Consider the following 27,584-nt stretch of genomic DNA (forward strand, 5'->3'; position numbering starts at 1 on the left):
GGGACTTCCAGGTTCTAGTAGAGTCCATGAGAAGCCCCGCCCCCTCGCAGATTCCCGCAAGAACATGGCAGGCAGCGGCTGGAGGTCACTGGTGAGTGATGGGGCCGGGAGGTCACTGCTGAGTGATGTGCAGGAGACGCTAGACCTGTGCTGTGGAAGCGTCACTTCCGAGCAGAGACGAATACAGCAGCCAGGGCGGGCGCCGTGACCAGCAGCGTGCTCGGCACCTGGTATAGCAGGATCGGGGTGTGTCGGTGAATTACTGTAGTGCAGAGTGGAATCGGGGCAGGAGGAACACGTGACCACCTACGAGCTGGTGCTGGCCGCCTCTGTGAGGACATGGACAGCCCGGGCTGTGTGCACTCCGCATTGCCTGCACTGTGTGGGGGCTGACTGTGGTCGGGCGCCCCCTATCGTCCGCACACAGAGTGCATTCCTCACTTATATGGGACCTGAGTGAAGGTCAGATTTGGGATGATCCCACACTATACATCCTGCTTGTGTGCATCTGTGCATTGCATATGTCACACCTATTCTGATTGGACACAGATTGAAGGGTCGTTCAGCTAGGTCCTTGTTAGGGGTGAGCTCAGGTGTGCGGATTCTAGTCAGAGCCCCCCTGAAGTGTCACAGAGGACCACCAATCATAAGTGGCGTTCAGCTACACAAATACAAGGCATGTGTACAGGGCTGCTGTTAGAAACCACGGGTCCCATACAGCCAATCTGACAGGGCCCCCTCCCCCCCAAAAAAACCATACTATGATTCAGTTATGAATGAACACAGTAAGTGATCAGTACCGATCACTCATTGTGTTCATTCACGAAAGGAAGGGGCTTGTAAATGTGATCCCCCCCCCCCCCCCCCACTCTCCATCTTGAAGGATCCTGTTGTGAGCTTGTAGCTGCTAGTGGTAAGGAGAGAAGGGAAGCGGGCAGCACTGTGGGGGTGGGGGCACACGGGGTCTGGGCAGCAGGGGGACACATATAGGGCACAGGGGAGGGTTGTGGGAATGTAAGGGGGTGGCTATTACTGGAACCAATCCCCTGTATGGCTCTTTCTGCAGCAGCTAAAAACCAGCAGGAGGGAATGGAGGAGAAGCCAACTTCCAGCTGCTGCAGAGAGCCATATAGGGGATCGGTTCCAGCAATAGCCTCACTACCGCACCCATCACCCTCTGCCCACATCCAATTCACCCAACTGCCTGGGCCCCATACAGGGGGACTGGTGGGGTACCATCCATGGCCCTGCATGTGTATACAAGGGCTGCGGGGTGGGGTATGTCTTAGTCACCTATGATGGGTGGTCCTTAGTGACCGTGGCTTGGCAGGATCAGACCAGTATCCGAACACAGCTCTGCTCACCCCTTGTCCTCGTGTTTGGTTTGAATCCAAAGAAGATTGTATAGGGGGGGTGGCCTGTGCAGGAGAGGAGGCAGTATTCGGTACAATCGCTGTGTACTGGATCACTGTGAGGAATCCTCGAAAGGTTCTGGACTGGACTGTGTCCCTACTCGCCTTCCTTGTACTCAGCACTGTCCCTAACCAGCGGGTTCCTTCCCGAACCAGCCACTTCAGATTGGCGGCGTGCAGTGACCGCTCCCTGGCGGGTTCAGACTAATATCCAGACGCATCTGAGCTCATCCATAGCCCTCATATTACGTTGTTTGGTAACACTACAGGAGATTGTATAGTGAATGGCCATCTTTAGACCGTATGAGCAATCAGTTGTACCAGAAGCATGCACCGAGATGCAGAATAATCTTCTTCCTTCATTGAAATATCCAGCAGGAACAGGTTGTGTTCTGTCATGTTTTGCAGCAGGCGGGGTGCAGTGCTTGGCCTGAAACATGTCAGAATAGAACCTGTTCCTGCCAAATATTTGAAAGCAGATTTCTGAAGTCCTGCACTTGAAATCTGGGACCAGACAGGCTCCTTGATGAAGTAGAGACATGCAATGGCATTCAATATCTGCCTGACGCTTTCCCTGCCATTCAGTATCTGTCTGCCTGTACCAGAGGAGTGTCTGCAGGAGCCTGGCACGCCTTACAGGCTTCAGTGTAAAAAAAATTATGCATTTTTTTTTTTTACCTGTGAAAAAGATGTGTATTTATTATTTTTGTATAAAAGGTGATCTTGTCCTTTAACCACTTGCTCTCCTGAGGATTTAACCCCATTCCTGTCCAGGCCATTTTTTGCATTATGGCACTGCGTTACTTTGACAATTGCGCGGTCATGCAACACTGCACCCAAATGACATTTACGGCCTTTTTTTCCCACATATTGAGCTTTCTTTCAATGGTGTTTTATCGACTGCGTTTTTAATTTTTTGTGCTATGAAAAAAAAGACCAGTTTTGAGAAAAAAAAAATATTTTTGACTTTTTGCTATTAAACATGTCTGTAAAAAAAATTTAAAAATCAAATTTTGTCATAAATTTAGGCTAAAATGTATTCTGCTACATGTCTTTGCTAAAAAAAAATACTAATACATGTAAATTAATTTGTTTGCATGAAAGTTTTAGCATTTACAAATGGCGGTATATATACTGGGATTTTTCATTTTTACTAGTAATGGCGGCGATCACCGGCTTATAGCGGGACTGCGGCAGGCATTCTGACACTGGGGGGAACTAACTTGGTGTCACTGACATCCCCAGTGACACCAATACTGTGATCAGTGCTAAAAAAAACCCCAAAACATTGACACTGTACTAATGGCACTGGGCAACAAGGGGTTAACATGAGGCGCGAACAAAGGGTTAACTGTGTGCTGTTTTACTTGTGTCTGTGTCCATGTGCTTCACTAAGCACACTGCTTTGCATGGCTGTGCTGTGCACACGAGCTGACATGGAGAAATGTTTTGTTTACAAACAGTTCTCCTCCCCATCGGAGATGCTCCGCAATCACCGGCTGGGACTCAGTGATTGAAAGCCGCGAATGGTGGCACGGGTAGGGTGCGCACCCCCTAACTGGAAATGCGAAATCACCTATATGTACGTGATTTGGCGCACCCGTGCCGCCCTGTAGCAGTGTTTCTGCTATAGGGTGGTCAGGAAGTGGTTAACCAATTGTGGACCAAGCACTGTACATAAATGTTGACTGTGCAGGCCCGCTGCACTGGATCTCGTACATGTACATGATCCAGAATTTCCAGGTAGAGGGTGCACGGCTGTGCTGTCATTTGCTACAGCACAAGCCAATCAGAGCTCGTTAAGTGTTATATATAACTCTAAACAAAATGGTAGTGTGACAAGAGCACCCCTACCTGAAAATAGAAGGTTACTAAATGATCCACGCGGAGTAATATGAATTCAAAAAATTCAGACAATACTTTATTTGATCACATAGATCATACGGAGGTTAAACATGAGCACGGTGAACATGTCAAACAAATAAAATCATGTTTAAAATGCACTAGGCGTCTTCATTGTAGGGTCATTTTAGCAAGTAGGGCACCATGTATGGCAATGTAGGGTAATGGTGAGGTAATTCTCCTAGATTTCCATGGATTTCCAGCTTATATTGAAGTAAGCCATGTATACAGCAGATATATTCCCAATATACGTCAGGAACCTCCTGGTATGTAAGAGCTGGAACACAAATGATACACAATGTATGTATGAGAATATAGGAGTTAAATCACATCCAGGCCTCACCACACCTCCCTCTCCAGCAAAAAATGGACACTTCAATTACCTTCTCAGTTGTAAGACTGTCATACCCGCTTCTCAAATATAGGGACCTCCTGGGTATCCACCTCAAGTGAAACAAAGTCCACAGTACCAAATGATTCTGGGGATATATATAAAAAAATAAATATAAATATATAAATCACAGGCATCAAGTAAACCCTGAAAACAAGGGACACAATATGGGTATATTACCATCAATGAAGATCAAGAAGACACCCGTCGACTTGAAATAGGATCAGGTCCTCGATGCTTGTTCAAAGGTGCATATGGGGGTGGGAAGCCAGGTAGTCACAGTACGTAAATTCCAGACACATATACTATGTATGTAGCAGGCCGTGAGAACCTGAGTCTATATACCCAATGGAAGGTTTCCAAAAATTACTCAGAGAGAATTGAAGCGGTTTGATTAGGATATGGCTATGTCACAGCATACAATGCCTAAATAGGATAGCGTGTATATATGTATATATATATTATCCTCTAGAAGAGGATTTCAAAACATTCCCCGTGTGTACAGGGTAAATTAGGCCCACATGAGATGCCTTCTAAACTCCATATATGCTCTATAAATCTTGACAGCTAAAAGCTTAAATAACTTGCCACCGGTGGAAGATATTTTCCCCTAGGGGATTGCCGTTTGCAGACCGCTGTAATAGTAGCCTTATGGTAGTTTTTCAGAGGGCCTCGTGCCTTCCTAGCAAGGAGCTGTGACACCGCCGTTCCTTCCCACCTCGTGGACGCCACACCCTATGAAGACGCCAAGCGTAGTGACGTCAATACGTTGACGCGTTTCGTCCGCCAATCACCGCAGACTTCGTCAGAACCTGTGATTTAACTCCTATATTCTCATACATACATTGTGTATCATTTGTGTTCCAGCTCTTACATACCAGGAGGTTCCTGACGTATATTGGGAATATATCTGCTGTATACATGGCTTACTTCAATATAAGCTGGAAATCCATGGAAATCTAGGAGAATTACCTCACCATTACCCTACATTGCCATACATGGTGCCCTACTTGCTAAAATGACCCTACAATGAAGACGCCTAGTGTATTTTAAACATGATTTTATTTGTTTGACATGTTCACCGTGCTCATGTTTAACCTCTGTATGATCTATGTGATCAAATAAAGTATTGTCTGAATTTTTTGAATTCATATTACTCTGCGTGGATCATTTAGTAACCTTCTATTTTCAGGTAGGGGTGCTCTTGTCACACTACCATTTTGTTTAGTATGCATTTTTTTGGGTTTATGGATCCACACTTATACAAGTGAGTCGGAGATATGATAATGACACCAGCTATCCGTGTCATTTTAGGTGGCTTGTTTCTGCTCTATTTTTGTTATATATAACTCTGTCTCCTCCTGTCCACTTCTTTTTTTCTGGAAGGATCCCCCAAGACTCTATTCTTGGACCCTTTCTCTTCTCCATCTATACCTCCTCTCTTGGTCACCTGATAACCTCCCATAACTTCAAATAGCATCTCTATGCCGATGACACCCAAATTTATCTCTCTACTCCTCGCCTAACTCCTTCAGTCTCCTCTCACATTACTAACTGACATATCAGCATGGATGTCACACCGCTTCCTTAACCACTTGCCTACCGGGCACTTTCACCCGCTTCCTGCCCAGGCCAATTTTCAACAATTGCGCGGTCATGCAACACTGTACCCATATGACATTTTTATCATTTTTTTCACACATAGTTTTCTTTTGGTGTTATTTAATCACCACTGGGGTTTTTATTTTTTGCACTATAAACAAAAAATGAGCAAAAAAAAGGTTTTCTTTGTTTCTATTAAAAATTTTGCAAACAAGTCATTTTTCTCCCTCACTAATGTGCGTTGATGAGGCTGCACTGATAGGTAGCACTGATGGACAGCACTGCTGGTTGGCACTGATAACCAGTGTCCTGATTATCAGTGCAGACCTCCTCTGTCACATTTGCCTGTTATCAGCAGTACTTTCCTGATGCTGTGACAACGTGAGGAAAGTGCTGCCAATAACTGACAACTGTATTTACTTTGTGATCTGCTGTGTCATTGGACACAGCTGATCATGTGGTAAAAGGCTGCTGTGATTGTCCATGGACGCCCTCCCAGAACTGGACAACCGCTCTGTAGCCATCTTTCGGCTGTAGCACGGTTGCCAAGCGGTTAAACTAAATCTCTCTAAAACTGAGCTGGTAATATTCCCTCCCCCTCGTGCACTCCTACGTGACTTCTCCATCAACATCAATAGTACAACCTTCAGTCCCTCTCCTCAAGCCAGGGTGCTAGGTGTAATCCTAGATTCTGACCTATCCTTTCAGCCCCAAATCCAATCTCTGTAGACTTCACCTCTATACCATCTCTAAAATTCGTCCCTTTTTACCGAATGAAACCACCAAGCTACTCGTTCTCTCTGATGTTATCTCTCGCCTTGACTATTGTAACTCCGCTCCTTTGCCAGAGCCTTTCCCATCCTCTGAAACTCTCAACCTCAATCCCCTATACCAGGGGTCTGCAACTTTTAAGACATAAAGAGCCACTTGGACCCGTTTCCGAAGGGAAAAAAAAGACTGGGAGCCGCAAAACCATTGCAACATTTAAAACAAATCCGACACTGCATATATTGTTTCTTACCTTAATGCTATATACAGGATCGTGCAGTTAGCTTCATCCCCCATATAGTAATTCATCCCCCCTATAGTAATTCATCCCCCCTATAGTAATTCATCCCCCCTATAGTAATTCATCCCCCCTATAGTAATTCATCCCCCCTATAGTAATTCATCCCCCCTATAGTAATTCATCCCCCACATAGTAATTCATCCCCCACATAGTAATTCATCCCCCACATAGTAATTCATCCCCCCTATAGTAATTCATCCCCCCTATAGTAATTCATCCCCCCTATAGTAATTCATCCCCCATATAGTAATTCATCCCCCATATAGTAATTCATCCCCCATAGTAATTAATTCCCCATATTGTCTCAATTCACTTACCTTTGCTCCGCGCGTTCCTCTCGCTGTGTTCCCGCGCTGTGTTCCGGTCTTCAGGGCGGACTGTGAGAGGAGTTCGTCACGCTGCCCCGCCTACATCCTGGCTGCCCCGCCTACATCCTGACAGCTAATGTTCCACGCTCCGCGGGCCGGATTAAAAGAGTCCTGACTTTTGAGGCGGCCGCCCGAGAGGAGGGAGGGGAGCGGGCGCCCGGCACACAGAAGAGCCGCATGTGGCTTGCGATCCGCGGCTTGCCGACCACTGAAACCCTATTGCCTGTCACCTGGTGGGCAGTGTGCTCCGGAGCCGCAGCAAAGATGAAAAAGAGCCGCATGCGGCTCTGGAGCCGCGGGTTGCCGACACCCGCCCTATACCTTACTCTGGCTGCCTTTAGAAAATCCCTGAAAACTCATCTCTTCAGGGAAGCCTATCATGCCTCCGAACAGACATTTATCACTTCCATCAGCTCATCCCCCACAGTTATAACCTTTTGTATCAATTGCCACACCCGATTAGATTGTAAGCTGTTATGAGCAGGGCCCTCTTAATCCTTTTGTTTTGATTGTATTGTAGCTGTACTCTCTACCTTTATATTGTAAAGCGCTGTGCAAACTGTTGGCTCTATATAAGTCCTGTATAATAATAATCAGTCCCAGCCAATGATTTATGTCCTGGACCTGCTGAGCAAATGACAGAAGAGAGCTCTGTGCTGGTAAACAACACAGAGCTCTCTACAGACAGTGGCAGCATGACGTTTTTTTTTCTACCTGCAAAGCAGGGAGTAAAAACCAGCACATTGCTTAGTAAAAGCAGCACACAGTAAACACAATAAACCAGGGCTTGACAAATCTGCTTTGAATCTAGCAGCCAGCTAAAAAAGTAAGGAGCCAGTTTTTTTTTTTTGCGTAGCATGGGGTGTCAGTACTCGGGGCAAGGCAAGTAATTTGCGCCCCCTAAGCCCAATTTATGTACAGCAGAGCGGCCAGCCAATAACCTCAATGTAACACCATTACATCAGGATTATAAGCTGGCAGGAAAGAATGACAATAAAAGTCTGTTATAGGGGGAACTCCTCATTATTATGCTGATTACCCTTTCAGCAATTTTCACAAATTCCCCACCCCCACACCCATTACTGGTCTCAGCCCCACCATTACTGTCCTGAGCTCCCCCCAATACTGACCTCGATCCCACCATTCCTGTTCTCAGTCTTGCCTTTACTTTCCTGAGCCCCCCTCTTAACTGTCCTGATTTCCCCCCTTCATCTGTCCTGAGCCCCTCAATTACTGTCCTGAGCTCCTCCCCACTCCTCATTACCTTCACATCCACAGTCTCCTGGGGAGGCCCCTATGTCTGGTGTACAGCGGGGTATCGGCAGATGTTCTTCCCCTCTCAACTGCCCCAGTATTTCACCCGCTTCCTCCTCCTCCTTACACACCGAGAGAGAAGCACCGTGAGAAGATGATGTCAGTACCGCCGTGCTATGCCTCTGACTCCATCCCTCTCCTTCTACAGCAGTGTGATCTTGCCTCTGCCTGGCAACCGTCCCCTGTCGGGGAACTGACAAAGCCCAGGCACCAGAATGCAATTTGTAGTCACCAGGGCGACATGGTGCCTGGGATTTGTCACACCCTGCAATAAACAATATTAGGCACACAGTTAATCCTGTGTTTGCCCCTAAATGTTATAACAATGTGATAATGTATAAGATTAGCACTGATCACTGTATTAGTGTCACTTGTGATGGCAGATTGCACGCTGCACTATCACAGTCCCACTATAAGCCACCATTACTAGTATAAAAAGAAAAATTACAGTATATATACCAGCATTTGTAGATGCTATAACGTTCGCACAAACCAATTAGTATACACTTACTGGGATTTTTTTTTCTACCAAATACATTTTGTCCAAAATTTATAAAGGAATTTGATTTTTTTTTTTTTTATTGGCTATGTTTTATAGCAGAAAGTAAACTATTGTTTTTGTTTTTCGTTTATATAATGGTAAAAAAAACAAAGTTGTGATCAAATACCACCAAAAGAAAGCTCTATTTGTGTAGAAAAAAAATGATTTAAACTTCATTTGGGAACCACATTGCATGACGACACAATTGCCAGTTAAGGTAATGCAGTGGCAAATAGCAAAAAATAGCCTGGTCACGAAGGCGGGGAATATCTTCTGGAGCTTAAGTTATTAAAGTTAAACGAAAAAAAAAAAAACTTTTTTCCATCTTGAATAAGGTGGGGAGGGGAGGCATTCTAGAATTCCTGTCAGCTTTTTAGCCATCTGTGTCCCATCATGGGATTTCCCTTCATTTTTTGTCCCATAGCCAGAATGGAAAGTGACAGGAAATCCCTCCTAAGTGAGGGAAACCTCCGCTTAAGCTGGCCAAACAGGGATCACATTTTGGCTGTCTCTCTGCTGGTTCTTGGTGTCGGCACCTTGATGAAATTATGAGTGTGCATTATCAAGGAGCCAGCTGCAAGAACCAGGCAGACACAGCGGCTCCCAATGACATCAGAGAGGACAATGGTGGCATGGGACACTGCATGCAGCAACAGATCACTGGAGAATAATACTGGATTTGCTTGGTTTGTAAGTATGTTTTTGTGGATGCCACAAGGAAAAAGGTAGAGGGGGTATATAAGAAAAAAAATGACCTGGGGGTGGGGGTTAGTGTTCTTTACCTGAAGGAAAAAGGTGTTTTTATTGCCGTTTATATTTTTTGTTGGAGAGATTTCCCCCTTCCTGTGGCTGAGAAGGGGGGAATCTCCACATTGGGTCCAATCCTGATACAGACTTCAGCTTTCATACTCAGCCCAAAACTAAAAACAGTTTTGAAATTACACAGGGCTTAGGAGTTCTGACTTTAATGACAGCCAGGCAGCCAGCATTTTCCAAAAATGGTCAACATCGGAAGGTTTCTTCTACATCTCAGTATATGTTATTAGATAGAATGAAAGATTCTCCCAGAATTGTACAACTCTGCAGCTTTTTATTCTTACTATTTTTAGTTCCATCTGATGTATGTGTGTTGAGTAATTGATTGATAAATATGATATCAGGCATGCAATGAGCTCACTCCTGAACTATATACCATGCTTTTGTAATGGCTAACTTTGTGTTTTGATCATTTGAACAGATCTGTCGCTTGGCTGGAGCAGTTGGTAACCAAAATGGAGCCAGAGCCTTTTCCAGCCAGGTAGGCGCACATTGCACTGACAAATGTGTTGTAAACACTTGTACATAGATCTGTTCTTATGTTTCTCTTTACATTTCTCATCTTCAGATGCAGACGGTCACTCTAATACCAGGAGATGGGATCGGGCGTGAGATTTCCTCTGCCGTCATGAAGATTTTTGAGGCAGCCAAAGTTAGTAATAAAACACTACTAAACTAAAAGGGTATTGGAATTCATGTTTTGCAAGTCTTACCTTGACATCTGTCTCCATAAGCAGCTTATAGACTTGACTGCTTTCTGACTCCTTGGGGTTTTATTTTGACAACATGAAAGTCGCAGGTATGAAGGTGCTTCATTGATTGCAGAATGAAAAGTGGTAGCTACCGTTGACCCTCTACTTTAGGCTCTGGTCTCATTGCATTGGATGCACTTTGTTTTTTTGGGTAGCATTCCACTACAGCTGAACTACTTCTCGCACTTAAAGTGGTTGTAAAGGCTCAAGGTTTTTTACCTTCATGCATTCTATGAATAAAACCTTCTCTGTGCAGTATCCCCCCAGTCTCCCCTAATACTCACCTAAGTCCCCTCTCGATCTAGTGACGTGTACTGTAGTCTCGGCTATCTCAGGACTCCCTCTTCTCATTGGCTGTGTTGTCAATAACAGCCAGTGGGCCAATGAGGAGAGAGAGAGGGGGTGGGGACAAGCCGCAGCTCCATGCGTGAATGGATACACAGACCAGCAGCTGGGGATTGTGCATGCCTAATAGCAAGCTGCTTGCTGCGGGGGAACCCCACAGGAGGGAGGTACCAGGAGCACCAGCGGGGAACCTGAAAAGAGGAGGATCTGGGCTGCTGTGTGAAAAACCATTACACAACATGTTTGTTATTCTTTTTTTCTTTTTTTTAAAAAGTTAAGCCTTCAGAATTGCTTTAAATAGACAGTGTATCAAGAGATTTGGCTTTAATTGGGTAGAATAGACCTATAAATTCAAACCCTGAGCTAATACTTATATAAAGGTGGTCCTCCAGCCTTAAAATGTATAAGCAACTCTAGCTGTTATATTCCCCTTACCACCCCTCCATTGCTGTTCCCCGTAGTAACACAACTCTGGAACAAGTAGTCCATAGTCTTCTGGGTTGACTGATATCCAGCAAGAATTGAGACCATACTGTGGGTGCAGGATGTCACTATGTCATGGAGCACTGCATTCAATTTATTGATGCAGAAAGCAACGTTGACGTCATAATGTTAGTGTCCCACTGCATCGTCAAGGATGTAGCAGTACAATTAGCATACCACGCCACTGCTTGGCTTTTTTTTAATTTTCTCCTCCTGCATTGCACTATTCACTGTGAATATGATTGTTTGAATAACATTTTATCATTTCCGATTAGGCCAAAGCAAAAGGAGTTCTATGTACAAAAGAAATAAGTCTTCCTGCCCAGTGGTAGTGCAAGTCAATTTATATACAGTATACAGTTCAGAAGGCTTTTGGTAAAAATATTCATGAATATTCATGAAACTTCAACTCGCATTTGTCCTTTCATCCTATTGTATCAAGTCCTAATAAAAGCAGATAAAAATTCACACACAATATTGGCTTTAAAAAAAAAAAAAGTAATATAAAGTCCTAGTCTCTGTCCTTTCAACCCAATCAACCAGTCACATACTGTAATATGCCTGCAGTTTGTATTACTTGTTAGCAGGACATCATACCGGTAACTCACAATAAACCACATTCTATAATGAATATTTTTTTTTTTTTTGTAGCTGCTGCAATTTTTTGTTTCTGTGACTCTATTTGCACAGCCATTTATGAAATGCAAAATTTTTGGAAAAAAGATCCACTTAAATTAATTTTAGTGCAAAGGTAGCAATATTTTAGCTTATAAATACAGTGTGAATATAATACCAAATCAAAAAACCCTTAAACCTACACTAATTCCAAATTGGAAAAAACTTTCAACCCCTGAAAGCTTCAAATCAAATAAATTAGTCCAAAAGAAAATCTTCCCTCTTATAACAAATACTCTACCTATATATAAAACAACACGACTTTCCCCATATAATTATAAACGTGAACTAACACAAAATCATAAAGTCCACAAACAAAACCCCACTTTGTGGGGATTACCAGGCAGTTCCCACAGTTTCCCAGGCAGTTCACACACGAGGTATCCAGCGATTCCCCAACAAAGATGGCCGCTGTAACACTTCCGGTTCCTGCTCCTTGCGTATGACGTCACTTCCTCTTGACGCGTTTCGTCACATCCGGGACTTAATCATAAGAGAGAGCTCTCTCTTGAGGTTTTTCACAAAAATCATTGAACACAATCAACACTGCAAGAAAATATATCTTTTTTTTCTACCATTTTTGATTATCGAGACACTGGACTTTTATGATTTGTTTCTGATTACTGAGACACTGGACTTTATGATTTTGTGTTAGTTCACGTATATAATTATATGGGGAAAGTCGTGTTGTTTTATATATAGGTAGAGTATTTGTTATAAGAGGGAAGATTTTCTTTTGGACTAATTTATTTAATATTTTAGCTTAACATATTGAGCATGAAAAGATAGGACTGTATGCGCAATTAAAATTTAATAAATAACCTATAATGCAGAAAATTTTAAACAGTTCAAGTGGATCATCCATGAACAACCCTGAACAAAAGTTTGTCACGTAAAATTAAAAAGTTTTTGCAAAGCTTGAAATGCATAATGAATGTATGTTTTATATATTTGTAGTAAACAAAGACTATAAATATAATTACTACTGAACTTCCTCTTGCTACAGGCACCCATTCAGTGGGAAGAGAGAAATGTTACAGCCATTAAAGGCCCTGGTGGCAAATGGATGATCCCCCCTGAAGCCAAAGAATCTATGGATAAAAACAAAATGGGTCTTAAAGGTAACCCTTTTCTTATTCTCCTGTCTCTGGTACAATTTATGTACAGTGTGTGACATTTCATGTATGTTTTTTCAGGTCCTTTGAAGACTCCAATTGCTGCTGGACATCCGTCCATGAACCTGTTACTTAGAAAAACTTTTGATCTTTATGCTAATGTCCGCCCCTGCGTCTCCATTGAGGGTTATAAGACTCCTTACACTGATGTGGACCTGGTTACCATTCGGGAAAACACTGAGGGAGAATACAGTGGCATTGAACACGTGGTATGTCAGTTTGGCACCATTCATTATGCTATTTATACCTTTTTGCTATCACTACTTTATATAATGCAATGATCTCTCAAAATGCGTTGACTTTGTTTTATGTCATGCACTAATAAAAATGATCATTGTTCTCCAACTGGCTGGAGTTTTAAAACATTCTATTAATATGTATTACTCCTCACTCACCTCCACAATCTTCACATGCTTGAGGGGGGCCCTCCATGAGTTGAAATCAAATCATATAAGTGGTGAAGCGCTCAACTTATAATTATCACGTGAATACTCAAATCATATTAATACAAAATAATTGTAAATAATTATAAACTAGTGCAATATCTTCATACACATAACAACTATATCCCTGGTGATATAGTGAAAACTTATATCTTTTAAACTGTGCAGAAAGTGAAAAAATACAATAATTAAATAAATAAATAGTGATACCACGCTGTGAAATTACTGGCAAAAGTGTTCAAAATAATGTCACTCCATGCTGCAAATAGTGCTTTTCGTGTAAATCTTGACGTGACTCCCCTCAATAGCAGAAATGCCCCCTCACCTTCCACATTCGACCCTTGCGGGTCACAGAGCCTTTTTGTATATATCTCTTTCTCTTTGATGTTCTCCACTGCCTCCACCGACCATAATCCACCTCCAGGCAGTAAGTACCTCTCCAATTACTCCCCTCATGCACCGAACTTTGTCAGGTAAACCTCTCCTCCACTGCCACCTCCGACCAAATTCCTCCTCCAGGCAGTAAATATCATCCAATACCCCTCACACAATGGACTCAGGCTCAGAGTGATTCATGTAAAACGATAAAACAGACCTCCATAGTGTAACATCGCTTTATTAGACTGATCCAATATAGTAAAATATTGCACTCACATGTCCCCACGATATTACAGGCAGTTTCCCATATGCTATGGGTGTATACAGGAGTCCCAAGATGGCGTCCGAACCCGGAACCGGAAGTACGTCACCGCTACGTCGACGCGTTGCGCCACTGTCACGTGGCTTCTTCAGGATCTGATCCTGAAGAAGCCACGTGACAGTGGCGCAACGCGTCGACGTAGCGGTGACGTACTTCCGGTTCCGGGTTCGGACGCCATCTTGGGACTCCTGTATACACCCATAGCATATGGGAAACTGCCTGTAATATCGTGGGGACATGTGAGTGCAATATTTTACTATATTGGATCAGTCTAATAAAGCGATGTTACACTATGGAGGTCTGTTTTATCGTTTTACATGAATCACTCTGAGCCTGAGTCCATTGTGTGAGGGGTATTGGATGATATTTACTGCCTGGAGGAGGAATTTGGTCGGAGGTGGCAGTGGAGGAGAGGTTTACCTGACAAAGTTCGGTGCATGAGGGGAGTAATTGGAGAGGTACTTACTGCCTGGAGGTGGATTATGGTCGGTGGAGGCAGTGGAGAACATCAAAGAGAAAGAGATATATACAAAAAGGCTCTGTGACCCGCAAGGGTCGAATGTGGAAGGTGAGGGGGCATTTCTGCTATTGAGGGGAGTCACGTCAAGATTTACACGAAAAGCACTATTTGCAGCATGGAGTGACATTATTTTGAACACTTTTGCCAGTAATTTCACAGCGTGGTATCACTATTTATTTATTTAATTATTGTATTTTTTCACTTTCTGCACAGTTTAAAAGATATAAGTTTTCACTATATCACCAGGGATATAGTTGTTATGTGTATGAAGATATTGCACTAGTTTATAATTATTTACAATTATTTTGTATTAATATGATTTGAGTATTCACGTGATAATTATAAGTTGAGCGCTTCACCACTTATATGATTTGATTTCACACATCTTGCGGTATAAAAGAATAGGTGATAGCAGCTTACTCACTAGGTTCTGTGGAGCGCAGGGGGATTTTTGTATTTTATTCCTCCATGAGTTGAACTGCCACAGACCCACTCACCACCAACAAGGTCCAGTGATACCTCACCAGTAAACTTAGTTGGTCACTCAGTAAGTGCAACTAACCTGTCTAGTTATAAGATCAGTTTTACCAGTCCTTCCCTGTTCGGTGGGCCTGTTCTTTCTTTAAATACCTGGGTATCATATTCACACTTGACCCCGCTAAGTTGTACAAGGCTAATTTTTTTGAGCCTTTCTAACCAAGATCTCAGATTTACAGAGATGGGAGTCAAGCAATCGATTGTGGTTCATGAGGAGTAGTGCATTTAAAATTATCATTCAGGTGCTATATCTGATTCACACTGCCTATATCCCCCAGATGTTCTTCACCAACTTGCTTTTCCTTCTTCTGTGTTTCACACGGGGAGACATATTACCACATGCCCACATCTCTTTCCCAATGCGAGACGGAGGAAAAAGTTTACTAGACACAATCCAATGTAACCGAGCTTCACATCTATCTAACAGCAATGCTCCCCAGTTGCTTGTCATGTCTTCCTTGGCTTCCATCCTGTCATTCGAAATCTCTTAAAATGCATCTGACGGTCTGAGCCATGCTTTTATTTCCTCAACTTTCCCATTACCTGGGATAGCACCAAAACCCTCACTATTGGGAGAGCCAGAATTCACTGCAAGCACTGCCAATGCACTCCTTAATCGTCTCATGCAAGTGAGCAGGTTCATCCTTATGCATTTTCTAACCCTATCACGCTGGCTATCACATCTTCTCGACTGCCTATTGACGCATGGTCCTCTTACCAATTATACCATTTCTGAAGGGCTACTTTGGACCAAGTCTGGCTCTCCAGACCCACTAGTCCATTCGAGGACCTTTGCCAAGAAGAGACAAATATCCCTTACTTATCTCAGATATACAGTGCCTTGAAAAAGTATTCATACCCCTTGAAATTTTCCACATTTTGTCATGTCACAACCAAAAACGCAAATGTATTTTATTGGAATTTTATGTGACAGACCAACAAAAAGTGGCACATAATTGTGAAGTGTAAGGAAAATGATAAATGGTTTTTCACATTTTTTACAAATGAATAACTGAAAAGTGTGGCATGCATTTGTATTCAGCCCCCCTGAGTCAATACTTTGTAGAACCACTTTTCACTGCAAGTCTTTTTGGGTATGTCTGCTGAAGAAAAGAATCTCCACAACATGATGCTGCCACCACCATGTTTCACAGTGGGGATGGTGTGTTCAGGGTGATGTGCAGTTTTAGTTTTCTGCCACACATAGCGTTTTGCTTTTAGGCCAAAAAGTTCAATTTTGGTCCCATCTGACCAGAGCACCTTCTTCCACGTTTGCTGTGTCCCCCACATGGCTTCTTACAAACTTAAAACTGGGCTTCTTTTGGCTTTTATTCTAACAATGGCTTTTTTTTTGCCAATCTTCCATAAAGACCAGATTTGTGGAGTGCACTACTAATAGTTGTCCTGTGGACAGATGCTCCCACCTTTGCTGTGGATCTCTGCAGCTCCCCCAGAGTTAACATGGGCCTCTTGGCTGCTTCTCTGATTATTGCTCTCCTTTCCTGGCCTGTCAGTTTTGGTGGGCAGTCATGTCTGGGTAGGTTTGCAGTTGTGCCATACACGTTCAATTTTCGAATGATGGATTGAAAAGTGCTCTGTGAGATGTTCAAAGCTTGGGATATTTTTTTATAACCTAACCCTGCTTTAAACTTATCCACAACTTTATCCCTGACCTGTCTGGTTTGTTCCTTGGCCTTTATGATGCTGTTTGTTCACTAATGTTCTCTAACAAACCTCTGAGGGCTTCACAGACCGGCTGTATTTATACTGAGATTAAATTACACACAGGTGGACACTTTACTAATTAGGTGACTTCTGAAGGCAAATGGTTCCACTAGATTTTAGTTAGGTGTATCAGATTAAAGGGGGCTGAATACAAATGCATGCCACACTTTTCAGATATTTATTTATAAAAAAAATTTGAAAACCATTTATCATTTTCCTTCCACTGCACAATTATGTGCCACTTTGAGTTGATCTATCACATAAAATCCCAATAAAATAAATTTCTGTTTTTGGTTGTAACGTGACAAAATGTGGAAAATTTCAAGGGGTAGGAATACTTTTTCAAGGCACTGTATAAGCTCCTTACACTTCCAGTAGGCTAAATTCTGCCTTCTATCCATAAAGGGGAGAAAGCGATACAAATGTTTTTCACCCCAGCTCAAATAGAGAGAGCTTTAGGATCCTTTCATGATGGTTTAGGATACTGGATGGTTTTCCTTAAGATAAACCCACAGTTGTCCATCCTCTGCTGGAGATACTGTTCTTATTCAGGCACCCTTCTGTATGTCATGTGGTGTTGTCTGAAAGTTCACCCATTTTGGGTAAGCACAAAAGCTGGTGCACCAACTCACATTGGTCGACCTAGGCCATCACCCTATGGGTTACAATGAGTTACCGGCTTCGTATTAACCATATTCCACTGACGCATTACAAATCCTCCCTGTTAACCATCCTAACTCTGCATGGGCTTGCAATACCCACAGTGTGGCATCCCCCGTTATTATGGTTCGCCAGAGTAAATGAAATTCAGCAGATGGAGGACCTTGCTGCCTTCCCACTATTACCGGGAGGAAACATTTCAGCATACGTGCAATCCATGGACTGCATTTTTCTATTTGTTGGCCTATCAGGATTTGCTGGACTGTCCCAGTCTGGAATAATACAGGATTTGTGGCTCAACCTCCAACCTGGAATGCATTAACGGGTCTACCTTATTTAGACAGTTCTGGTAAGATACTTTTGTTACCTAACAGAATGCACCTGGTTTATCCCCCTCCCTGAACCCCATCCCACCCCCTTTATCTTTCTTTACCTGTTAACAACCCCCATTTTATTTATTTTTGCTGATGGCTGCTCGATCTATGTGTGGCCATTCCCACTCAACAGGAGTTGATAGAGCTTGTTGGAAATGTTTCCTCTCTCAGCGGCTGCAGTCCTCACTATCAACATACAATGTCTCCAGCAGGGAGGATTCCTCGATCCATCTCAATTGTTTGGATGGAACAATCCGTTCACTTTTTTTTTTTTTTTTTCTTAATAAAGCTTATTTTGTTGTCTCAGTAGAGATTTGTTTCACCACACTCTTCATGGGGCACTCGATTAAATGTTGAGGGGACATGATTCGATAGCCTTATGGACTTTTGCATTAACAGATAACTCAGTAGTGATAGTAAATATATCTATCACAGTGCTGTCCTATGCAATCCACCAATAAATCATGACTTGAGCATCATTTTAACCACTAACGTGCCTAAATAAACTAAAAGTACTCAGTGTCCAAATTATAGTCTTTTGTAATAGTGCTAGTAGTGATAGTGATCTATTGTTATTATCATGCAATATATGATCTGTTGTTGCTAGGTAGAGCTGGGTGAGTTTTGTTTCATGCCAGGATGCCACCACTGTCTGAAGCAGTTCCTGAGCCTAACATGGGGAGTGGCATTAAACCCAACCAGAACTTACAACAGTCACTGGAACCAAACACCATTTTATAATAATGATGTGGTTGAGAACAGCTACTGCAGCTCTGTTTTAAAACCAAAATGGTTATTCAGCCATCATGATTAGGGATGAGCTCAGGAGTGTTCCTGACCACAAGGAAGCTGTCAAAGACAACAGCCAATCGTTGGTGGTGAAGGCATTTCCCGCCCTGCAGCTGCTTCAAGGAGCATATATATATATATATATATATATATATATATATATATATATATATATATATATATATAATATGTGGCTACAGAACGTGAAATTTCTGCCATCTTTGATTGGCTGTTAGCTTTGACAGTTTCCTGGGGGGATGTCTCAGGTGGGTTCAAACTCCTCCTCTTGGAACACGCATGAACTCGCCACCGATCGTGATTACACATCAGCCATAGATAAAATATGTTTTTATAGTTTTCATAAAGACCTGCAGAAAGTTACATTAAGGTAAATGTGAGTTAACTAAAGTTTGTTGTGTTTATGCATTACAGATTGTGGATGGAGTAGTGCAAAGCATTAAACTGATTACAGAGCAAGCCAGCCACAGGATTGCAGAATTTGCTTTTGAGTATGCGAGGAGTAACCAAAGAAGCACAGTGACTGCAGTGCACAAAGCCAATATCATGTGAGTTCTCGTACAGAGTGGATTAGCCTGTCTAATTCTGCATTTTTGAAATAACTGAAATATCATCTTTTGCTTTTACCCTCTATTTTCTGTTTTTATAAATCTGACATTTGTACAGGAAGTTCGCTGTGACCTCCATAATTGGCCTATGAAATGTTCTGAAGAATATGTGAACTCCATTTTTATTTGAGGGATAAGAGTAGAAGAGGCTGAAGCAATTATGCTTATGTACCATTTGCTCACTCTTTTTATGCTTGCTTCCCAGGAGAATGTCTGATGGACTTTTTCTGAAGAAGTGCAGAGAAGTTGCAGAGAACTACAAGGACATAAAATTTAATGAAATGTACTTGGACACAGTGTGCCTCAATGTAAGATAAAACATTCTATTCTATAAAATCCATATATATATTTAACCACTGTAATGCCCAGGCGCTGTTCTATTCCTCTATTTCTTTTTTCTAATTAGACTTTCTTTCTAAATTCGCAGATGGTTCAGGACCCTACGGAGTTTGATGTACTTGTTATGCCAAACTTGTATGGTGATATCTTAAGGTTAGTTTTAGTACACAAATTGTTGTCCAGACGTACAATCACAAACAAGGCTACCTGCACATTAATCAATATATCCGTATCTTCATGAGTGTTCTGGAGAACTAGATTATGCAAGCAGCCAAGTACACCCAGCCCCCCCCCCCCCCCCCCCCCACCCTTGTCTCGTTTTTGGTCCATCACTACGATGGCCGACCAAAGCAACCAAATGAGAGCTGCAGGACAGTCTGCTTAATTGAGTTCTATAGTTTTTAGCTCTCCCAAGGATATTGCAAAGTATAGGTGCATGCTTCATACTTCTACTACAAATTAGCTTCTTTAAAGTCGTGGTTTATTTGGGTGGGGGGTGGAGTTTCAATCATGTAACTTACCTGTAATTAAGTGGATCCCATGCCCTGATGACGGCTCTTTACTATAGAAAATGTATTTTCCTTGAAGCTGGGTCATCTTCACAGCACTGAACTTCTGAGACTACAAGGGTTAACTGCCTTGGGCTTAACATTGAAGGAGTTCTGATGGCTGCCCTCTCATCCATTTATTCCTTTTGTTGTTTTCACAAAATGCTACACATTCTCTGAATGGGGGAGGGTGGATGAAAGAGACAGATTTTTTTTTTTTTTTCAGATCTGCCCAATTATTATTTCATCCAGACAGCTGCCAATGTTGGAGGTTGTAGACATGAGATCACCACAAAAGTGGCTAGATCAGGCAACTGTCATCTTATGACTATATGTACTAATAAAATACAATTAAAAATAGATTTGTTTGAACCTGGGACCTACTGTGTTGTCAAAATATGTGGGCAAAATTTGGTATAGTGGACAGAGTTCTGCAAAGTACATTTATACATTTGTGACAGAGGTTTTCCTAATGACGATAAACACACCTTGAATTTTGAACTGTGATACTTTGTTGTTTTTAACCAATAGCCGTCCACTCACAGTACTTTTTTTTTTTTTTTTTTAAATAAAGTTTTATTAAGGGTTTTGACACAGTGACAGTCGCACAGATAATAGTGCGGCACAGCTCAGCACTGATGTTGTTCCGGGTCGCTTATTCTTCATCTCGTCCATTCAGAAAATGTCTTATATCCTATTCATGGAATACAAGCTATTCTGAAAATGGATGAAGGGAGGGGTTCATGAACATCACAATCTCCCCTTGACCAGCCACAGCATGAAAAGAATGCAAGATGTTTTTTGAATGGATGAGGCGAGGAGTTAACGACACACCGATTATATGAGCAGCAGCTGAAAGATCAGAGCTTACTATAAATCCAGCATGAATAAAACAAAGATTTTTTTTTTTTAAGCATCCTCAGCAGCCCTCCAGATGTATACCTAGCACTGGAAATAACTAGGCTGTACCGTTAAAACTTCAAAACGACTTTCTTGGCATTCCATTTTAAGAAGCCGCCTCTATTTTTGATGGAGTCTAAAAGTGTTACAGGTCCTGTCAGTTTTTGCTAACTGTCCACATTAGGAGGATATTGCCTCACTTTTTGTACCATTAACACAGGAAGTAATGTAAATATCCTAGATTAGTGCTGTTTGGATTGGAAGAAAGGAATTCTCTCAATTGTGGACAGACACAGCATTAAGGCTGGCTTTAGATGCCCCCCCCCCTTTTTTTTTTTTTTCTTCAATCAGCCAGCGGGTAGATCTAAAAAAAAAACCACAGATTCCCCATCTGCACATGAGAGATGGATGGAGGAATCCTTCCCACCGTGTCATTGTATCCTGACAGTATGGACTCCTCCATTAGAATACACTGATCAGTGGCTGTAACTGGCTGATCAGGAAAATTGTACAACAGCCCTGTTCGACAGAAGTCGATTTTGTGATCCACTTCTGTGAAGCAGGAACAACCATAGATGGGTTGAAATTTGGCTAGTCCCTGCTGAGCTGTGAAAATTTCGATCCATCTGTGGGCAGCTTAAAAATCTGAGATATCTAACCTTCCCCCAAAGGGTTGCACTTTTAATAACGCAAGAATGAGGATGACAGCCCAAGGGCTTGCACCTTCAACAATTCTACAATGGTGACTTAAATATTTCTACCCATGGCTATTCACTTAAAGTAAACGGCTGATGTTTTGGGTAAGGAATCTACTCTTATGAAGACTAAAATGGTTAAGGGCCGGTTCACACATAAATGGACAGTAGCCGCACAGTAAACCACAGCAGTTTACTGTCCAGCAGCTTTGAGTCGGCGGCAGGGGGGGGGCAGTGTGGTGCTTGATTCAGCACATCACACAGCTCCCTTTTTTTCAAATAAACTTTTATTTGAGGTGCCCAAAGGTGGTACTTCATTCATGATGTTGTACAGTAGCAAAGTGTGCTGCGCTGCTGTAGTGACATGCGATCCTGTCTAGTGCATCTCAGATCACTGCAGTGCAGCTCCAGGTTTCAGTGTGAATAGGACACATTGAAAACAATTGTTTTCTGTTTGTCCTAGCGGTGACCTGCATTTTGCAGTGTGGAAAAATGGTGGCCCCCCCACACTGTGGGGTTTATTTACTAAAGCTGATTCACTCAGAATCCCGTGCACTTCTGCATAGAAACCAATCAGCTTCCAGGTTTTATTGCTAAAGTTTAATTGGAAAAATGAGGTTAGAAGCTGATTGGCTACCATGCACAGGTGCACCAGATTCTGAGTGAACCAGCTTTAGTAAATAAACCTGTGAATTGTCCATAAATGTGCTTGTTCTTCATGGATGTGTTTAGAATTGTACGAGCTTAAAGGCTCAGTTCACCTTTCTGAACTTGTTATATGTTACACTCCCCTGAGCCCCCCCCCCAGCCTCGTGACAGCGGGCAGGGGATCCTTTCCCAACACCCACTGTCACAGTTTGAAAACACACACAGCTGCATCATTCATTCAGTTCTGTGAACTGTCCTGTTCATTCAGAAATCTGTGAATGAATGAACTACAACTACTGTTTTCTATTGCAGACGGCTTGTGGTTCTCAATGCACTGCAAGGGTGCTGATGAGCGTTCTTGTAGTTAATTGATTTTCCTGCAGTTCAGTAACTCAGTAACCAACATATGGGCAGACAGCTGGCTGAGAGTCTGCAGGAACCTGGCATTGCACCCACGCTCTGCTGATCGTGGGTGCAATGATTTGCAGGCTCCTTAGAAAAAAAATAATAAATGCACATTTTATTACCTGCCAAAAAAGTGCAATTATTATTATTATTTTACTTTTATTTAATTTTATGTGAACTTCTCTTGTAAACAAACTTACCTATTGTGCAAGGAGATTTGGACACTAGAGATGTTTTCTGCAGCCTATAAAACTGGCCAGGCAGGCGAATCTCAAGACCCTGAGTACCCAAAAATTTATTTTGAACAAATTCTTAGGAAAACAAGAAAAGAGAAACATTCCACCTGCACAATGTAGATATGTTTGTTTTGCAGTAAGTGCTGCTGTCTGAAGGTTCAAATTATGCAAGTCATGGTAGGCTAGTAGTAGTAAGTTGTATTTACCTGGACATTTTCTATAACATTGAAGACCTTTCACCACTCATCCGGGTGGCTTTCTCAGTTCTAAGGAGTGTCGGGAACCATACCCAAGCACTTGTAGCCACATGAATATTCGGCTCAATCCGTTCAACATTGAATTTGTCGAGAGAGATGCCGATTGTCCAAGAATATGGTTGGAGGTTAGAAGTTTGTGAAATCACCTATTCTATTTAAGTAATCCTTTCACCATGGTGCCACGACGTCTGGGACTAAACAGCCACGTTACATGGTTGAAGGTGTGAATTGTTATCAAATTATAGGAGAGAAATTGCCAATCATTCTAACATCTTATTGATGACTCAAATCCTGTAGTGATACCACAGCAGCGGGTTTCCTTGCCCTGTACATCTGTTGTGGCATGTCCATTGAGTTCAACCAGATAGCCTCACTCTCCCTGTTGAGACTACTTAGTTGTCAGTTGGACACATGTTGATAATGTAAGTTCCCTGATGGATATAACTAGCCATGTGGGTAAATCAGCCAGTCAGCTTTCACCTTACCTGTTGGGTAAACTTGATTCTCAAATTTGTAGGGAAAGATGAAGTTCCTGTCTAACGTTTGTTTATTTTATTTTTTTTAAGTGATTTATGTGCTGGTCTGATTGGAGGGTTGGGAGTAACTCCAAGTGGAAATATTGGTGCTAATGGGGTAGCGATTTTTGAGTCGGTAAGTACAATTTTTTTTCTGTTTTTCAGTTATAAGATACTTGAGAAAACATCAGTTGTTTCCTACATAGTCACAAAGAAAATTTTAAAAAGTCTCCAAACAAAGGGATGTGTTAGGGATTTGTTTATTTTGGATTTTTTTTATTATTAAAAATAGGAATGGCACTTTAGCTTTATTTTCTTTTATGGTGCCTAACAAATAAGAGATTTAGCTCCTCAAAAGTGCGCATAAGCGGGTTTTAGGCTTTGTTTTAATGCACGTGTTTCCACCTAAATCAAGGGAAATGCATATCAATGCACATTGTAATGCAAGTTGCAACACATGTTGAAGTGCAGTGCAGTGTGCACTGTAATGCATGCTGACATGTTTGCATCAATTCAAATTCATGTTCCTTAGAGAAGAGAGGTGTTATTAACACCTATAAATAGAAGTGAAAAAAGGCCTTTTCATCCTCAAGAAAACAATTTTTCTCTTTTAAGAAATTTAGCTTTAGAAGCTTTGCCTGTAGCTCTCATTACAACCGTGAACTTGTGCCAAGCTGTAGATGGTAAAGGTTGGCCAATAGGAAAGAACCTAAGCAATGGCATGAATTGAAACCTAAAACTTCACCAAATAAAAATAATACCCGATTTATGTATATTTAGTATTAATCACATTCAACTGAACTTCTGTAATGTTGAAAATGTTTCTTGACTTACCAGTCCACTTCTTCATTTCAGCAGCATTTATATTTACTCATTAGGATACTTTAATCCAATCGCCATGGAATGTTTAAATGTTGATTGTCCAAGAAAGGGATGGGAGATGTGAAAGTTGAAGTGCCATCCTGTGCTACTTACATAACCCCATAGTTGGTATCAAGAAGCCCTCATAGGTGTTAGTTCCTTAATTTTCAGATCACAGAAGCAGCGATGTTATGTGTGGAAGGAAGATGGTGATGAAGGCCCCCACCCTGTCAGGGAGGGTTGTTCCATTTTGGTGTAGATGATCTCTTTCATACCTCTTGCAAACCAATCCAAAATGTGCACTTCGCCTCAAAAGAATGTTTCATTTCCTTAAGTTGTAGTCATGGCCTGTAAATTTGCCCTCCTATATTGGGCCATTTGTTTGTTGAGAGGTTGTTTTGTTTCCCCAGTGTTGTCTTTGTATTCTTCAGTACACTGCACTGCATATACAAAGTTACTTTGCTTGTAAGAATATTTGTCTGTGTATTGCTGGACTTGAAAGACAAGTATACAATATTCATTAGATGATCCTCCTGACGTTTTCTGACACCCCAGCTTCTTGTAGGATGACAATATTATTCATGTGTTCTGCTTTTCCCTCTATTCAGTAGTCCAGATTTTTTGCTTGGTCTTGTGGATGTTTTAATGAAAGCCCACTCTGGGTAGCCACAAATTTTCAAGGCACTCCTGAGATGTCTGTGTACTTTGACTTTAGACATTCTGTCCTAATAACCTGCAGTTGTGTTCCAGTGGGTGGTAGGAATCAAAAAACAAATACGGGTCTGGGTAGGTTTCCTGTAGACCCTAATAGTTGCCTACTATCTGTAACTGCTCCTTTAATCAGTTACAGGTAAAATTCACAAAGATCTATCCTTGAGGATTAGTAGGCTAATTTTACTTTTCTTATGGTCCTGTTTTAGGTTCATGGCACTGCACCAGATATAGCAGGGAAAGACTTGGCTAATCCTACTGCTTTACTTCTGAGTGCAGTCATGATGCTCCGGCACATGGGGCTGCAGGACCATGCACGCAAGATAGAGACTGCATGCTTTGACACTATTAAATCTAGAAAGGTAAGTGCTGTGTTTTTAGGGCGTGTTCACACCAGCAGGTGCTCTTATAGGCGTGCATTGTGTCCGTACAGCACATTGCAGTGCTTGCTGTTTTCCTCCTCAACTGTATTTGAACTTGCTTTCACTTCATTCTTTGCACAGCAGCCATTGCAACACGATACCATGTGTTGCAGTGAGCTGGGTATGTATGCCTGCATCATTTCACTGCAACGCACACCAATGCAGCATGTTTGTGCAAACAGACCCCAGGCAAACCCAGGCTTTTTGTCTTTTCATTGCATTGGAACTGCGTTAGGCAACTCAGACCAGTAGGCTGGTGTAAATGAGTCTTTAGACATTTATTTAATGAACTGCTGTAAAGGAGAAGCTCACCTTTGGGAACATGTTACATGTTCCCACTGCTGTAGCTTCTCCCCAGACCATGACAGCGGGCCAGGTATTTTCTCACTGCACCAGCTGTCTGAATTTGAAAACAGCATGGCCGTGCAGGGCTCCACCTACGCGGCCACGTCATTCATTCCCAGAGTTCTGTGAATGTTTGCCGTCAGCATTGACATGTAATGACTTGTAGTTCTCAATGAGCTGCGAGAACACTGGTGAGTGCTCTCGTATGCCATTGAGCTTCCTGTCATTCAGTAACTGCCTACCTGTATCGGAGGTACAGGCAGACAGCTACACCTGCAGGAGCCTGAGATTACACCAGCGATCTGCTGATCACAGGTGCAATGCTTTCCAAAAAAACTAGTAAATTCACATTTTTTTTAACCTACAAAAAAGTGCATTATGTATTATTATTTAATTAATTAAAATATATTTTTTGGGGGGGGGGGGGTGAACTTATTCTTTAGTTAATTGTCTCTTCCCTAATTCATACAAATTAAACTGTTTTTCCTTTTTACTGTTTTTTTTGTTACAGACTTTAACTAAAGATTTGGGTGGAAACTCCAAGTGTTCAGAGTTTACAGATGAGATCTGTCAGAGGATACAGGACAGCGAATAATTTACTTTGCTGGTTTCAGCCACCAGTGCAGCCAGCTGACATCACACGCACATCATATAATGCTGATTCCGACTTCATTGATCAGAGTTTTTTTTTTTTTTTTTTCCCCTCAGACGAGATATGGTATACGACTATGCAGGGCAATGTGCTGGATGCCACTCTACTACAGAGACAACATGCTACATCCAAAGTGGACCTTGCAGGCCAATCAGAAAGTCACATAGGAACAGGAGAGAGTCTGCCTACATATCAGCCTTCTCCTGTAACACTGTAACTGCTTACCTGTTTTTTGTCCTGTCATTGCCTTTCTGGTCAATATGCTCTTCAGGGGACAAGCTGTGGACTGGGCTTTTCAAAGCAGAATTTAGTAAAACACTTAGCTTCATGTAAATGACACATTTTGTATAATATATCAACAAAATATCATGTATTACTGCTGTATCATTGCTTCTTTTAATTATATCTTTAGGTAAATGGTCCATTCATTTAAACCAAACACTCCGTTCATAAGATGTGTCTCGATAACAAGGCTCTAATTCTGACTTTTTTTCTGATGTCATAGCTGCTGGTTCACCAGAGTATAGTAAAACATGAAATTAACTCTCATATTCCCAAATTGTGGTTTGGCTGACCTGTTCCGTTACCAAATCCACCAGCAGGGGGTGCTTCAGCACATTGTTCTGTGATAAGAAAGCACAGTCCAAATCTCAGCCCAGCTCTATGAATGTCTTGTCATGTCTTGCCTTAATTAATCTTTTCATTTTGAAAGCTCTATTTATTGTATACCTGTGAGTGAATCTGCCTTGTACTTCAGTGAATGGCTCAGTTTTCTTTTGCCACTTGGTTTTATAAGTATATTCATTAAATGTGCAGGGTGTTCCAAAGAGC

At 42.0% G+C, this 27,584-nt stretch overlaps 1 protein-coding gene and 1 long non-coding RNA gene across 2 annotated transcripts; one reads left to right on the top strand and one right to left on the bottom strand.

Moving 5' to 3' along the window:
• IDH3A (isocitrate dehydrogenase (NAD(+)) 3 catalytic subunit alpha) lies at positions 1 to 27,582 on the top strand. The gene is made up of 11 exons (XM_089671457.1): positions 1 to 91; positions 9,837 to 9,896; positions 9,984 to 10,067; positions 12,677 to 12,791; positions 12,867 to 13,054; positions 19,026 to 19,159; positions 19,425 to 19,527; positions 19,647 to 19,711; positions 23,814 to 23,898; positions 25,544 to 25,696; positions 26,613 to 27,582. Exons 1-11 carry the CDS (start codon positions 65 to 67, stop codon positions 26,694 to 26,696), a joined length of 1,098 nt encoding a protein of 365 aa, XP_089527583.1. The 5' UTR covers positions 1 to 64; the 3' UTR covers positions 26,697 to 27,582.
• Positions 3,312 to 4,604, bottom strand: LOC149467646 (uncharacterized). Its single transcript, XR_016311908.1, has 2 exons — positions 3,698 to 4,604; positions 3,312 to 3,591 (listed from the first exon to the last, which is right to left on the bottom strand). It is a non-coding gene; the product is annotated as an uncharacterized LOC149467646 (long non-coding RNA).
• Positions 27,583 to 27,584: the final 2 nt, after the last annotated feature.

This window comes from Staurois parvus, unplaced genomic scaffold (genome assembly GCF_062004578.1).
Source record: "Staurois parvus isolate SC_StPar_1 unplaced genomic scaffold, SC_StPar_1.0 ptg000105l, whole genome shotgun sequence".
NCBI classification, from domain to species: domain Eukaryota; kingdom Metazoa; phylum Chordata; class Amphibia; order Anura; family Ranidae; genus Staurois; species Staurois parvus.